The sequence below is a fragment of the Mustelus asterias genome, chromosome 12 (genome assembly GCF_964213995.1).
Source record: "Mustelus asterias chromosome 12, sMusAst1.hap1.1, whole genome shotgun sequence".
Taxonomy (NCBI): domain Eukaryota; kingdom Metazoa; phylum Chordata; class Chondrichthyes; order Carcharhiniformes; family Triakidae; genus Mustelus; species Mustelus asterias.
In genome coordinates, this window is record NC_135812.1 from 7,940,608 (window position 1) to 7,957,528 (window position 16,921).

At 49.7% G+C, this 16,921-nt stretch overlaps 1 protein-coding gene across 2 annotated transcripts in view; it reads right to left on the bottom strand.

Moving 5' to 3' along the window:
- Positions 1-16,921, bottom strand: part of dph1 (diphthamide biosynthesis 1) — a 682,474-nt gene that overhangs the window by 330,587 nt on the left and 334,966 nt on the right. For both annotated transcript variants that reach the window (XR_013499073.1, XM_078224668.1), the window contains exon 5: positions 5,687-5,841. Coding sequence is in view for 1 of the 2 variants with exons in the window: in XM_078224668.1 (XP_078080794.1) it covers positions 5,687-5,841 (155 nt within the window). In the remaining variant the exon portion in view is untranslated. The remainder of the gene's footprint in view (positions 1-5,686; positions 5,842-16,921) is intronic.

Below are 16,921 nucleotides of genomic sequence, written 5' to 3' on the forward strand. Positions count from 1 at the left end.
ATTCCCAGCATCTGGAATATTTTGCTCTTGTGATTTGCTGACCGTTCGGCCATCAGGCCCTGCTAGCTCTCCCGTGACAGACTCCACCTGGCTGCTGCGGTCAGAGAAACAGAGCACGGCTCAATCTCCCATACACCTGTGCCTAAAGCAGGAGAAGGTGAGTGACGGGGGCTTGTAAATGAATATGCCACGCACCAACTTTTCTCTAACCCCCTGCGCCCACAGCAACTGCGCACAATGCTGATCCAATGCCTACCCAGAAGGCAAATGGTATGTTGGCCTTCATAGTGAGAGGGTTACAGTATAGGAATTGGGATCTTTTACTGCAATTGCATTGGGCAGATGTTGAGGCCACATCTGGAGTATTGTGTGCAGTTTTGGTGTCTTTATCTGAGGAAGGATGTCCTTGCTATAGAAGGAGCACAGCGAAGGTTTACCAGGCTGATTCCTGGGATGGCAGGTCGGTCACATGAGGAGAGACTAAGTCGATAAGGATTATACTCACTGGAGTTTAGAAGAGTGAGAGGGGATCTCACAGAAACTTATAAAATTCTAACAGGATTAGACAGGGTCGATTCAGAAAGAATGTTCCCGATGGTGGGGGGGGTCCAGAACTAGGGGTCATAGTTTGAGGTTAAGGGGTAAACCTTTCAGAACTGAGGTGAGGAGAAATTTCTTCACCCAGAGGGTGCTGAATGTGTGGAATTCACTTCCACAGAAAGTAATTGAGGCCAAAATGCTGTGTGATTTCAAGAAGGAATTAGATCTAGCTCTTGGAGCAAAAGGGATCGAGGGATATGAGGGAAGGGAGGATCAGGATATTGAATTTGATGATCAGCCATGATCAAAATGAATGGCGGAGCAGGCTGGAAGGGCCGAATGGCCTCCTCCTGCTTCTAGTTTCTATGTTATCCTCAACTGAGATTAACTTCCAAATGATCACCTGTCAAGTGAAGCTCCAAAATAATGGACTTTGTCAAGTCAGGAGGCAGACAGCTGATGTGTGCCCCAAATTACCAGAAGGGTTTGAGAGAAGCATTCAATCAGCTCTCCCACTTTCTGCTCAATAAGGTCAGTCGAAACCAGTCGAGGCAATCCATCAGGATGTCACTCTGTGAAGTGCTGAACGGTCAGGGCCGCGGCGCTGAGATAAAAAAGAGCTGCTTCAAATAGCAAAGCCCCAGACTCCCGCTGACACTTCCGCAGCAAGTTTACACAAAGTGCAGAAGCTAATGGAAGGAAAATTGATCACCATTATTACCCAGGCTGCCGCAGCACCATCGCTGCATTGTGACAAATATTCCGCGCTGGTTAACACTTCCGGAAACAAAATCGGAGCCTGGGTTTACCTACTGGCCTCCAAAGCGTTCTCGACACTGCAGCCGGTCAGCCTGTTCAAAACTGAGCAGCAAATAAACAGGAGGCCCGGCACAAAGAGGGAGGAAGAAACGGCAACCGTCGGGGAGGTCGGCACGGTGGCACAGTGGTTAGCACTGCTGCCTCACAGCGCCAGGGACCTGGATTCGATTCCCAGCTTGGCTGCGGACTGTGCGGAGTCTGCACGTTCTCCCCGTGTCTGCGTGGGTTTCCTCCGGGTGCTCCGGCTTCCTCCCGCAGTCCCAAAATCGTGCTGGTTAGGTGCATTGGGCCGTGCTAAATTCTCCCTCAGTGTCCCCGAACAGGCGCCGGAGTGTGGCGACTTATTTGTGACTAATGAATAAACTTTTAAAAAGTTTAATGTTCAAAGTTTAAGTTTGTTTATTAGTGTCACAAGTAGGCTTACATTAATACTGCAATGAAGTTACAATGAAGCAATGAAAATCCCCTAGTTGCCACACTCTGGCGCCTGTTTGGGTACATTGAGGGAGAATTTAACACGGCCGATGCACCCTAACCAGCACATCTTTCGGTTAAGGTGAACAGGCCGAGCCTCTCTTCCCTACAATAGGAAAAGAGTAACAAAGCGGAACTGAGGATGACTTGGCCTGTAATTCTTCACTGTTTACACCGTGCCGCCTGGTTTACATTACCGGACGGCACGGTAGCACAGTGGTTAGCACTGCTGCTTCACAGCTCCAGGGTCCCGGGTTCGATTCCCGGCTCGGGTCACTGTCTGTGTGGAGTTTGCACATTCTCCTCGTGTCTGCGTGGGTTTCCTCCGGGTGCTCCGGTTTCCTCCCACAGTCCAAAGATGTGCGGGTTAGGTTGATTGGCCAGGTTAAAAATTGCCCCTTAGAGTCCTGGGATGTGTAGGTTAGAGGGATTAGCGGGTAAAATATGTGGGGGTAGGGCCTGGGTGGGATTGTGGTCGGTGCAGACTCGATGGGCCGAATGGCCTCCTTCTGCACTGTAGGGTTTCTATGATTTCTATGATTAATGACCCGGAGGAAGGAACAGAATGTAAGGCTTTCAAATTTGCCAATGATACGAAGCCAGGTGGAAGTGTGGGCGGCCCAGTGGTTAGCACTGCTGCCTCTCAGCGCCGGGGACCCGGGTTCGATTCCCGACTTGGGTCACTGTCTGTGCGGAGTCTGCACGTTCTCCCCGTGTCTGCGTGGGTTTCCTCCGGGTGCTCCGGTTTCCTCCCACAGTCTGAAAGACGTGCTGGTTAGGGTGCATTGACCCGAACAGGCGCCGGAGTGTGGCGACTCGGGGAATTTCACAGTAACTTCATTGCAGTGTTAATGTAAGCCTTACTTGTGACTAACAATTAAACTTTAAACTTTAAAAAAGGTTGTGATGAGGATATTATGATTTTGCAACGGGATATAGATTGGGTGACTGGGCAGAAACCTGGCAAATGGAAGTAATGATCGGGAGTGCGAGGTCATGCACTTAGAATCAGAGAATCGCTACAGTGCAAAATGAGGCCATTTGGCCCAACAATACTGCACCGACAACAATCCCACCCAAGCTGTATCCCCGTGACCCCATGTATTTACCCTGCTGACCCCCCTGACATAAAGGGCAATTTTGCATGGCCAATCCACCTAACCCGCACACCTTTGGAGTAGGAGGAATCAAATATATTGATGTTCCTTCACTGTCGCTGGGTCATCCTGGAACTCTCTCCCTAACGGCACTGTGGGCGCACCTACACCTCATGAATAGCAGCAGTTCAAGGAGGGAGCCCACCACCACCTTCTCAAGGGGTGGTTAGGGATGGACAATAAATGCTGGAGAGGCTGGATAGACTGGGACTTTTTTCCCTGGAGCGTAGGAGGCTTAGAGGTGATCTTATAGAGGTCTGTAAAATAATGAGCGGCATAGATCGGCTGGATAGTCAACATCTTTTCCCAAAGGTAGGGGAGTCTAAATCTAGAGGGCATAGGTTTAAGGTGAGAGGGGAGAGATACAAAAGGGTCCAGATGGGCAATTTTTTCACTCAGAGGGTGGTGAGTGTCTGGAACGAGCTGCCAGAGGCAGTAGTAGAGAGGGGTGCCATTTTGTCTTTTAAAAAGCATTTAGACAATTACGTGGGTAAGATGGCTATCGAGGGATATGGGCCAAACGTGGGCAATTGGGACTAGCTTAGTGGTAAAACAAAGGGCGGCATGGATAACTTGGGCCAAAGGGCCTGTTTCCATGCTGGTGCCCACATTTCAAAGAGCAATCCACCTTCAGTCAAGGCATCCCTTAAATCTTTGCTACTCAGGGGAATGCAATCCTGGCCTACACAATCTGTTAACCCTTCTTGCTGTTAACTGTTGCTGCCTCGCGTGAGTAGAGATGAGTTGTGCGGATGAAGTTTATCTCACAAATAAATGCTCTGAGTCAGTGTGGGATCAGTCTGCGGACTGCCCACAGGGACCAGGGGAAGTCACGTCAACCGAACTGCGCAGGAGACCCTGGAGACTGAACACAGCTTCGCATCAAGGGTGTAGAGCAGGCGGAGGTGGTGGGGGAGACCTTCAGAACCGCTCAAAATAATCATGCACTCTGACTGTCAATTATTGAAACAATCGATCAGGCACGGTAAACTTTCTAAAATGGATTAAACAGCAGAGCCTGTGAGGCAACCCCAGGTACCAATGCTTTCAATAATCTCCAACTCAGCTGCACTCTGCGATGTGATGTAAAGGTGTAACAATCCGAGCTAATAAACAGAATAAATGTATGTTTGTTTCATTGGTGGAGAGACTTGATTTCTCTGTCACAGGAGGAACTTTCTGTTTGAACTGAGGAGAGGGGGTGACAGAGCTGGAGCATTCCTGTAGCCTGTACTTTTTCTCTGCTGCATCAATCTGATTGGGGGTTAGAGTCACAGAGGTTTACAGCATGGAAACAGGCCCTTCGGCCCAACTTGTCCATGCCGCCCTTTGTTTTACCACTAAGCTCGTCCCAATTACCCACGTTTGGCCCATATCCCTCGACACCCATCGTACCCATGTAACTGTCTAAACGCTTTTTAAAAGACAAAATTGTACCCACCCCTACTACTACCTCTGGCAGCTTGTTCCAGACACTCACCATCCTCTGAGTGAAAAAATTGCCCCTCTGGACCCTTTTGTATCTCTCCCCTCTCACCTTAAACCTGTGCCCTCTAGTTTTAGACTCCCCTACCTTTGGGAAAAGATATTGACTACCTACATTATCTATGCCCCTCATTATTTTACAGACCTCTAAGCCTCCTACACTCTGGGGAAAAAAGTCCCAATCTATCCAGCCTCTCCTTATAACTCAAACCATCAAATCCCGGTAGCATCCTAGTAAATCTTTTCTGCACTCTTTCTAGCTTAATAATACCCTTCCTATAATAGACTGACCAGAACTGTACATGGTATTCCAAGTGTGGCCTTACCAATGTCTTGTACAACTTCAACAAGACAACCCAACTCCTGTATTCAAAGTTCTGATCAATGAAACCAAGCATGCCCAAAGCCTTCTTCACCACCCTGTCCACCTGTGACTCCACTTTCAAGGAGCTATGAACCTGTAACCCTAGATCTCTTTGTTCTGTAACTCTCCCCAACGCCCTACCATTAACTGAGTAAGTCCTGCCCTGGTTCGATCTACCAAAATGCACACCTCGCATTTATCCAAATTAAACTCCATCTGCCATTTGTCAGCCCACTGGCCCAATTGATCAAGATCCCGTTGCAATCTGAGATAACTTTCTTCACTGTCCACTATGCCACCAATCTTGGTGTCATCTGTAAACTTACCGATCATGCCCCATGAATTCTCATCCAAATCATTAATATAAATGACAATAGAAAGAATTGTTGAGAATAGAAAGTCTTTATCTCTTTTTCTCTTAACTGTTAATGCTCTTAACAGGGCTCACAGAGGGGGATTGGGGCATTGCTGGGGTTCCAGTGGCTAATTTGGGCTTACTCGGGGGTCACTGTTGGGCAATGGAAGCTATGATGATGTTAGTGTGAGATGGAGGTGGCATTAGGGTGGGACGGGGTGACGTTAGGGTGGGACGGAGGTGGCATTAGGGTGGGACAGAGGTGACGTTAGAGTGGGAGGGTGGTGATATTAGGATGGAACGGGGTGAAGTTAGGGTGGAACGGGGTGACATAAGGGTGGGACAGGGTGACATTAGGGTGGGACGGGGTGACATTGGGGCAGGATGGTGTCACCGTTAGGGTGGGACGGGGTGACATTAGGGTGGGACGGGGTGGTGTTGGGGCAAGGTGGTGTCACCGTTAGGGTGGGGGTTACAGGGTTGGTTCATTACCTGTAGCGCAGCCACAAACTGGATGGTGCTGACCAGAGCGAGTGTTGAGCCTTTGGGGAAGTTAAATCGAACCGTGTCGATGAAATGCACGCCATCGATTTTGATATCGACAAACACGTAAAGCATTTTGATTCCAGCTGTGGCATCAATCGGAACTGAAAGCAAGAAAGATAACGAGAGATGAGCCGATTGGCGAAAGTCTGAATACAGCAATGCTGCCAATCACGCCACCGCAGAGGCCATGCCCAGGGAGACGCTTCATACACACCCTCCATACCCCATGGTCCAACCCACCTTCACAGCTCTGCTTCCAAAAGCAGATCCACAGGGAGCCCGCTGCTATCAGGTGGGGAGAAGGATCTGTCTCCCTCTCCCCCAACGTAACTCTGACATCCGGCCACCCCTCACCTCCATCACCAACCGGTGCCGCAGTCATCAGAACTCTGGCCTTCCATCTACAGCCTCTTCCAGGCAGCTGCTGTCTCGTAGCCTTTGTTCCTTTAACAACTGATTGGCAGAGATAGAGAGAAGCTAGATGCTGCTGAGTGATGCCCAGAACTTCAAAACCAAAGCTCGGTCACACAGATGGCAGTGGAGAGCTGGGATTCTCTTTGATTCGATTTATTATTGTCACATGTATTAACAGACAGTGAAAAGTATTGTTTCTTCTACGCTATGCAGTCAAAGCATACCGTTCATAGAGAAGGAGAGAGTGCAGAATGTAGTGTTACAGTCATAGCTAGGGTGTAGAGAAAGATTAACTTAGTGTGATGGCAGCAGGGAAGAAGCTGTTCTCCAGCCTGACACAATCAGTGCAGTACTAAGGGGAGTGCTGCACTGTCAGAGGCACCATCTTTTTGGATGAGCCAGCTGAACTGAGGCTCATTCTGCCCCCATGGTGTGATGTATAAGGTCACCATATTGACGAGGAGTAGGGTAGTTCCACCCAGTGTCCTGGACAATATTGATGCCTCAACCTAAGACCAGATTATACGGCCATTAATTTTCATTACTCTATGTGGAACTGACCTGTGTTGCAAATTGGCTGCCATGTTTCCCACCTGGCAACAGTGGATATAACCGCGGGGGTTCTTGGCTGTGATCACTGTCCACACAAACACTGTTTGATGATGGGATCAGACTCCCCAGTCTGACCCAAACATCTCTGAGTGGGAGTGGTGACTCTTGTTAAATACGGCTACTGGGATGAGAAGTTATCAATTCATTTGATGTGGACATCACTGGCCAGACCAGCATTTATAGCCCATCCCTAACTGCCCTTGAGAAGATGGCAGTGAGCTGCCTTCTTGGATCGCTGCAGTCCCTGAGATGTAGGGGTACACCCAAAGTGCTGTTAGGGAGGGAGTTCCAGGACTTTGACCCAGCGACTGCGAAGGAACAGCCGATATATTTCCAAGTCAGGATAGTAAATGGCTTGGAGGGGAACTTGCAGGTGGTGGTGTTGCCACGTGTCTGCTGCCCTTGTCCTTCTAGATGGTAATGGTCATGGGTTTGGAAGGTGCTGTCAAAAGAGTCTTGGTGAGTTGCTGCAGTGCATCTTGTAGATGGTACACACTGCTGCCACTGTGAATCGGTGGTGGACGGAGTGAATGTTGAAGATGGTGGATATGGTGTCAATCAAGCGGGCTGCTTTGTCCTGGATGGTGTCGAGCTTCTTGAGTGTTGTTGGAGCTGCACCCATCCAGGCAAGTGGGGGGTATTCCATCGCACTCCTAACTTGTGTCATGGGGGACAGGCTTTGGGGCGGTCAGGAGGTGAGTGACTGACTGCAGATTTCCCTGTCTCTGGCTTGCTCTGTAGAACTCTAGCAGGAGTTAGTGACTACAGGAGAGGATGGGGGGTGTGGGAGGGTGGCATGAATGGTGGGTGAGGGAGAGGCTTTGACGAAATTCTATAAATCGAGCTATGCAGGAAGTAAGAAGAGACTCTAAGATATTGCAGATGCAGCAACACACTGGAGCTCAGGAGTCAGCACTGTTCAATTCTCTGACTATATAAATGTGGGTCGACCTGACCTTTGCAATTCAATAAGTTTCACACTAATGGAGTGTGAACAAAAAAACACTCCGACAAATCATTTCCGATTCACCTTAAAAAATGACAACTTCAGCCAAGTGCATCCATCGGTTGAAAGGAGTCAGAACGAATGGCGTAATTCACAAAGGATTAAATTCACACACCTGCGCCCACGCACGCACAATGGTACCTTTATCACAAAAAGAGGGGATAATGGATCTCTGTCACCACCTCTCATGCTCCAACGTACCTGAGGTCTCTCTGCTCCCCCCATCCTGATGTCTTACACATCTTCAATTTTATTCACTCCGTTACTGGGGGGTTGTGTCTTTAGCTGCCTGGGGCCCTAAACTCTGCAAACTGCCAAACAAACCTCTCCACCTCCCTGTAAGAGATTGCGTCTTTGACCCCTTGGTCATCTGCCCTGCTACCTCTTCGCTTGCCGCAGAATCAAATGTTGCTTTACAATGGACTTGGAATCGTGCACTACATTAAGGGCACAATGAAAATGAAGGGCTGCAATCCAAACAAAGAGCTTGGACGTTTTAATATGCAAATTAACTAACACTTGGGACTGACTTCCAATCTTGGGGCCAAATGGTTTCTTGTACGGAGGAAGGATTTATGGGACTAGCAATGGTGTCTGATCTAATCAACAGTTTCAGGTCACATCCGATGCTATGGTTAACAAAAACCCACCAATGCCTCTACTTCCTCAGGACATTCGGCAAGTTCACTATGACTCTCACCAACTTTTACAGATGCACCATAGAAAGCATCCTTTCCGGTTGTATCACGGCTTGGTGTGGCTCCTGCTCTGCCCAAGACTGCAAGAAACTACAAAGGGTCGTGAACGTAGCCCAGTCCATCACGCAAACGAGCCTCCCATCCACTGACTCTGTCCACACTTCCCGCTGCCTCGGGAAAGCAGCCAGCATAATCAAGGACCCAACGCACCCCGGACATTCTCTCTTCCACCTTATTCTGTCGGGAAAAAGATACAAAAGTCTGAGGTCACGTACCAACCGACTCAAGGACAGCTTCTCCCCTGCTGCCATCAGACTTTTGAATGGACCTACCTTGCATTAAGCTGATTTTTCTCTACACCCTAGCTATGACTGTAACACTACATTCTGCACACTCTCATTTCCTTCTCTATGAACGGTATGCTTTGTCTGTATAGCGCGCAAGAAACAATACTTTTCACTGTATGCTAATACATGTGACAATAACAAATCAAATCAAATCATCCTGGCTACAAATAGCTGATAGAATTCAGGGTACCCCTGCTTCATAATCACTAGAAACTACTGCTTTCTTACTGCCTGCCGAGTTTGAAAAGTTTGTTCCATTTTACTGTCTCTTCTTATAATCTGAGATCACATGATTTGGTCAAATTGGTCAGTGCGAGAGTCAGCACAGTCTTTGGTTCTAATTCATTCCAGATTGTGTCTGTCACTGACTGGAACCAGGTACAATGAAAACTGGAGCTGACTCATTTTATTATTGGAGATGCCTTTCGCCGGAGGGTTCAGGCTCTGTTGGCTGATACTTGTACTTGCTAAACTGTCAATTCTCTTTCACTGCTAATTTGTATTTTATTGTTTTTAGTGTTTCAGTGAGTTGTATTGTTGTGCAATTTCTGTTGCTGCCACATTAGCCTCTTGGCCAGGTCATTATTGTAAATGAGAATTGGTACTCAATTAACTTACCTAACTCAATAAAAGTTAAATAAATGAATAAAATCTAAAATGTTGTTTTCATTAAGGGTGAGTTCTTTTTCCTGGTCTCTGCGAATGCTAATAATGTCAGTGCGTGTGTGACCTGTCAGCGCATGTGTGTGACCTGTCAGCGCGTGTGTGACCTGTCAGCGCATGTGTGACCTGTCAGCGCATGTGTGACCTGTCAGCACGTGTGTGACCTGTCAGCATGTGTGTGACCTGTCAGCGCATGTGACCTGTCAGCGTGTGTGTGACCTGTCAGCGCGTGTGTGACCTGTCCATGCGTGTGTGACTTGTCAGCGTGTGTGTGACCTGTCAGCATGTGTGTGACCTGTCAGCGTGTGTGTGACCTGTCCATGCGTGTGTGACTTGTCAGCGTGTGTGTGACCTGTCAGCATGTGTGTGACCTGTCAGCGTGTGTGTGACCTGTCCATGCGTATGTGACTTGTCAGTGCGTTTGTGACCCGTCTGCGTGTGTGTGTGTGTGAGACCAATAAGTGCATGTGTGACCTATCAGTGTGTATGTGACCTGTCACCCCCTCAGTGCACGTATGACCTATCAGCGCGTGTGTGACCTATCAGCGCGTGTGTGACCTAATAGTGACGGAGGGATTAGATTGTGAGGGAGGGGTTAGATAGTGAGGGAGGGGTTAGATAGTGAGGGAGGAGTTAGATAGGTAGGGAGGGGTTAGATAGTGAGGGAGGGTTTAATTGGTGAGGGAGGGTTTAGATAGTGAGGATGGGGTTAGATAGTGAGGAAGGGGTTAGATAGTGAGGGAGGGTTATGACAGGTTAGTGAGGGAATCTTACAATCTGGCTCGCAGAGTTAGGGTGGCCAGTTGGGTGTGATACCAGAGGATGAGTGGGCCCCCATGGTCCCTGCACGCTGCCCAAATATCCCCCTGCATGTTGTGCTCAAGATGGAACTTTTACTAAAGGGACCACTCACCTATCACCGCGCAGTCAAAAAAAACAGTGTGTGTCTGTGGGGTCATGTGGGAGAGTAGTTTCGAATGGGAGGTGGCATCTTCAGAAGGGAGGGAGCAAACAACTTGCATTTATATTGCTCCTTTAACATAATATATTGTCCTGAGGCATCGGGGAAAGGGATTTGGCAAGGTGATATTAGGACAAATGATGAGAAGTTTGGGTAAGTTTTAAAGCAGAGGCTGAGGTGAATCCTGTTGTTATCTGATGTCCAGGCACTTTGCCCGGTTTGTTTCAGAGCTCCCGAGACTGAGCGCGGTTTCCCCACATTGATCCTCGCTGGGAGCAGCTGGCAAGGATTGTCCTCAGGGACCAGGGATTATCCGCAAGGAACTACAAAAGGTCGTGAATGATGCCCAATCCATCACGCAAACCAGCCTCCCATCCATTGACTCTGTCTACACTTCCCGCTGCCTCGGAAAGGCAGCCAGCATAATTAAGGACCCCAGACACCTCGGACATTCTCTCTTCCACCTTCTTCCGTCGGGAAAAAGATACAAAAGTCTGAGGTCACGTACCAACCGACTCAAGAACAGCTTCTTCCCTGCTGCTGTCAGGCTTTTGAATGGACCTACCTTGCATTAAGTTGATCTTTCTCTACACCCGAGCTATGACTGTAACACGACATTCTGCACTCTCTCATTTCCTTCTCTATGAACGGTATGCTTTGTCTGTATAGCGCGCAAGAAACAATACTTTTCACTGTATACTAATACATGTGACAATAATAAATAAAATCAAAAATCAAAATCCACAGTGACAATGATCCTGGTTGACGCCAGCTCAATCACCAACAGCAAGGATTGCTCCCCCAGGGACGGGAGATGTGGGAACACAGCAGACCCACCTCCTTAAAAAACTTCGGGTGTTTCATCAGGGTCGGCCACCAGTTCACACCCGATAATTGATCAACTTTCTTCTTGCCTAGGGGGCATGTTTAGCAGCATTGCATGCAGCAGGAGGGGCGAATAAGGCTTGCTCCAGTGCTGTCGGTTTAATATTACAGAAGGTACGCTTCTGAAAGGCAGCTCGGACCTCATGTATGGGACTTAATGGCTCTGCTAATCAATATTGCAAAACGTCATGGGCCCCATTAACTCCTCATTACTACATTAGTAAACCAACATAATACAGCCAGCACACAAATCAATGCAGACCCCAGCACTGATGGCAGTCAAGTTCAGAGCTGAAAAAAATGAACTGGAAGAAACAACTTGAGTTTTTACTTTTTTTTTTCATGGGCTGTAGACTTGGCCAGCATTTATTGCCCATCCCCAATTGCCCTGGAGAAAATAGTGGTGAGCCACTGCAGTCCGTGTGAAAGCACGGGAGATGGGTGTAGAATCCTACAGTGCAGAAGGAGGCCATGGCGGCACGGTAGCACAGTGGGTCAGCACTGCTGCTTCACAGCTCCAGGGACCTGGGTTCGATTCCCGGCTTGGGTCACTGTCTGTGTGGAGTTTGCACATTCTCCTCGTGTCTGCGTGGGTTTCCTCCGGGTGCTCCGGTTTCCTCCCACAGTCCAAAGATGTGCGAGTTAGGTTGATTGGCCATGCTAAAAAATTACCCTTAGTGTCCTGGGATGCGTAGGTTAGAGGGATTAGTGGGTAAAATATCTAGGGATATGGGAGTAGGGCCTGGGTGGGATTGTGGTCGGTGCAGACTCGATGGGCCGAATGGCCTCTTTCTGTGCTGTAGGGTTTCTAAGATTCTAAGATTCAGCCCATCGAGTCTGCACCGACCACAATCCCACCCAGGCTCTATCCGCATAACCCCATGCATTTACCCCAGCTAGTCCCCCTGACACTAAGGGATGATTTAGCATGGCCAATCCACCTAACCAGCACGTCTTTCGGACTTTGGGAGGAAACCGGAGCACCCGGAGGAAACCTACGCAGACATTGGGAAAACGTGCAAACTCCGCACAGTGACCCAAGCCGGGAATCGAACCCGGGTCCCTGGTGATATGAGGCAGCAGTGCTAACCACCGTGCCGTATATTCTGATTCAAGACATGAAGGAACAGAGCCTCTGGACTGTGCTGGAGATGTTCCATGCCAGGCAGCGTCTCCTGTCCCAGGTGGCATCTCTTTTTCTCAATTATTTAATGGGATTTGAGCATCATGAGCAAAGCCGGCATTTATTGCCCCTTGAGAAGGTGGCGAGGAGTCACTGCCTTGACCCGCTGCAGTCCCTGAGGTGTAGGTACACCCACAGTGCAGTTAGGGAGGGAGTTCCAGGATTTTGACCCAGCGACAGTGAAGGAATGGCTGATATATTTCCAAGTCAGGATGGTGTGGTTGAGGGTGGAACTTGCATGGAGGTGTTCGCATGTGTCTGCTGCCCATGTCCTTCTAGTTGATTTGATTTGATTTATTATTATCATGTATTAGTATACAGTGAAAAGTATTGTTTCTTGCACTGTATACGGACAAAGCATACTGTTCATCGAGAAGGAAAGGAGAGAGTGCAGAAGCTAGGGTGTAGAGAAAGATCAACTTAATGCAAGGTAGGTCCATTCAAAACTCTGGTGGCAGCAGGGAAGAAGCTGTTCTTGAGTCAGTTGGTGCGTGACCTCAGACTTTTGTGTCTTTTTCCCAATGGGAGAAGGTGGAAGAGAGAATGTCTGGGGTGCGTGGGGTCCTTGATTATGCTGGCATAATTGATGGTAGTGGCCACAGGTTTGGAAGGTGCTGTTGAAGGAACCTTGCTGAATTCCTGCAGTGCATCATGTAGATGGTACACACGGCTGCCACTGTTCATTGGTGGTGAGGGATTGAATGTTTATGATGGTGGATGGGGTGTCAATTAAGCAAGTGCTGTGTCCTGGATGGTGTCGAGCTTCTTGAGTGTTGTTGGAGATGCATTCATCCAGGCAAGTGGGGAGTATTCCATCACACTCCTGACTTGTAGATGGTGGACAGGCTTTGGGGAATCAGGAGGTGAGTTACTTGCTGCAGAATGTGCAGCCTCTGATCCGCCCTTGTAGCCACTGTGTTATGTAGCTAGTCCTGTATAAATGCAAGTTGTATCTTTGCATGACTGTGGGCCATGTTCCAAATGTTCTAGGCAGGCTGCTCTTTGCCTCCCCTGGCCTCTCCACTCTGCCCCCACCCCCTCCCACAATAGTGCCGGTGTGACATTGTCACATTTTTGTTCAGGCCTCGTGGTCCCTGTGGGGGAGACCTGTAAAAATGAGTGTCAGATTGGAGGGTAATCTCTGCACTGTGACCCCCGGGCCCACAGGGAAATACAGAGTGTCTACCTTAACACATTTCACTTAGGCTGCTTAGAAAGCTGTCAAGAGACATGAATCCAGAATCCCCCTCGACCTGTACTGGCTTGGACGTTCAGACGACAGAGGTCATGGAAAGGTATTTTCACATTCCCAGCTAGCTTATATATATATTTATAGTTATAAGAGAAAAGTCTTCAAATTGTCCACACTTGTGCAAAGGGGATGCAGTTCAGGAACACAGACTGGATGAGGTCAGTCACATTCAAACAGGAGCAGCTGGTCACCTCTCGCCACCCGCCACATCCATTTAATCAAAGCTCACTGAAGCTCACAGAGCTCCGGGGTATGGGGGCGGTGGGCACTGAAGGACAGCGGACACCACAAACACAGCCAGTGGATTGCAGCACCCAGCCAGTTCCTTCCCGTGTCCCCCCTGCGCCCCAGCCAGTTCCTTCCCGTGTCCCCCCCCGCCGTGCCCCAGCCGGTTCCTCCCTGTGTCCCCCCCCCGTGTCCCAGCCGGTTCCTCCCCATGTCCCCCCTGCGCCCCAGCCGGTTCCTCCCCGTGTCCCCCCTGCGCCCCAGCCGGTTCCTCCCCGTGTCCCAGCCGGTTCCTCCCCATGTCCCCCCCGTGCCCCAGCCGGTTCCTCCCCGTGTCCCAGCCGGTTCCTCCCCGTGTCCCCCCCGTGTCCCAGCCGGTTCCTCCCCATATCCCCCCCGTGTCCCAGCCGGTTTCTCCCCGTATCCCCCCCGTGTCCCAGCCGGTTCCTCCCCGTGTCCCCCCGCTGCCCCAGCCGGTTCCCCCCCCCCCCCCCGTGTCCCCCCTGCCCCAGCCGCTTCCTCCATGTGTCCCCCTCGTGTCCCAGTCGGTTCCCCCCCCCCCCCCCCCATGTCCCCCCCCCCTGCCCCAGCCGGTTCCTCCCCGTGTCCCCCCCCGCCCCAGCCGGTTCCCCCCCCATGTCCCCCCCCTGCCCCAGCCGGTTCCTCCCCATATCCCCCCCCTGCCCCAGCTGGTTCCTCCCCATGTCCCCCCCCCTGTCCCAGCTGGTTCCTCCGTGTTCCCACTGCACCCTAGCCAGTGCCCCAGACCCAGGGGCGGCACGGTGGCACAGGGACTAGCACTGCTGCCTCACAGCACCGGGGACCCGGGTTCAATTCCGGCCTTGGGTGACTGTCTGTGTGGAGTCTGCACCTTCTTCCCGTGTCCGGGTGCTCCGGTTTCCTCTCACACTCCAAAGATGTGCAGGTTAGGTCGATTGGCCATGCTAAATTGCCCCTTAGTGTCAGGGGGATTAGGAGGGTAAATATGTGGGGTTACGGGGATAGGGCCTGGCTGGGATTGTTGGGCCTCTTCCTGCGCTGTAGGGATTCTGTGATCTCCTTGTGTTCCCACCGTATCCTTTACATTTTCTGCCAATTTACAACAGGAATTAAAATGAAAATGTTGAGTGACAAGAATATTGCAACCAGCTGGAAGAAAACACTCCTCTCAAAGATTCTGAGCCTCCCCCCAAGGAATCTTGAAAATTACAATCGGGGCAGTTTCTGAACCGCAGCTGTCCAATCGAATTCCATTGCCCCGCATCCTCGAATATTCTTCCTTCTCAAACACTTATTTCTTCTGATCGCTTGTTTAACCTCCAGGGTAAATAATTACAACAACAACTCATACTGGTCCAAAGATGTGCGGGTTAGGTTGATTGGCCATGCTAAAATTGCCCCTTAGTGTCCTGGGATGCGTAGATTAGAGGGATTAGCAGGTGGGATATGGGGGTAGGGCCTGGGTGGGATTGTGGTCGGTGCAGACTCGATGGGCCGAATGGCCTCTTTCTGTACTGTAGGGTTTCTATGATTTCTATGGTCTAGCACCTTAAACACTATCCGCCTCTAGGTGTTTCGCAGGAGCGTTGTCAAAGAAAACGTGGCGCCCGAGTCACAAGAGGTTTTCAGGAGGGTCTTCAAGGAGCAGCGAGAGGCGGAGAGGTTTTGAAGGAGGGGATTCCAGAGCTTTGGGCCTCGGCAGCTGAAGGCACGGCCGCCAATGGTGCAGCGACTAAAATCGGGGATTCTCAAGAGGCCGGAATCGGAGGATTGCAGAGTTCTGGGTGAAGGGCAGGACTTTTATTTTTATATTTGTCCATGGGATGTGGCGTCGTTGGCTGGACCAGCATTTAATGCCCACCTCTGTGGGCATTTCAGAGTCAACCATGTTGATGTGTGGTTGACTCATTGCACATGTAGGCCAGACCGGGTAAGGACGGCAGATTTCCTTCCCTAAAGGACATTAGTGAACCAGATGGGTTTTTACGATAATCGACAATGGTTTCACGGTCATCAGTAGATTCTTAATTCCAGATTATTATTTATTTCAAACCTCACCATCTGCCGTGGTGGGATTCGAACCCCAGAGCAATACCCTGGGTCTCTGGATTATTAGTCCAGTGACAATACCATTGTGTCACTGCCTCCCCGGAAGGGGTTAGACAGGGAGGGAGGGGCAAGGCCATGGAGGGATTTGGAAACAAGACGGGAACTTTACATTTCCTACTCTGCTAAGTAAAAGGATCTCTAACCTCCTCTAATTCTGGGGAGTGAGAATTGCCAGTCTGTGGAGAAACTCAATGTCAGTTTGCCAATGAGCGGAAACAAGATGTCACAGTCTCTGATTTAACCAGCCTCCGTTACATTTCTCCCTTAACCCTCTCTTCAGTCAGTGATAAGATAGAGATTTAAAGGAAAAAAAACACAATTTTTCCAGCCTGTGACTGTAACTATAAATGTCAGCTCAAGTGTGTCACCTACATGTGAGGCAACTGCGCATTGTGCTAGCACCTGGTGCTCCCTCTTCCCAAGTGTTGGCATGGAAACGAGACGCTCGGTGGTGTTTACGTAACAGCGTGTGGTGACATCGCTTTTTTAAATTCATTCGTGGGACATGGGCGTCGCTGGCTGGCCAGCATTTATTGCCCATCCCTAGTTGCCCTTGGAGGGCAGTTGAGAGTCAACCACATTGCTGTGGCTCTGGAGTCACATGTAGGCCAGACCAGGTAAGGATGGCAGATTTCCTTCCCTAAAGAACATTAGTGAACCAGATGGGTTTTTCCAGCAATTGACAATGGTTTCATGGTCATCAGTAGATTCTTAACTCCAGATATTTTTTATTGAATTCAAATACCACCATCTGCCGTGGCGGGATTCGAACCCGGGTCCCCAGAACATTAGCTGAGTTTCTGGAATAATAACCTAGTGATAATAT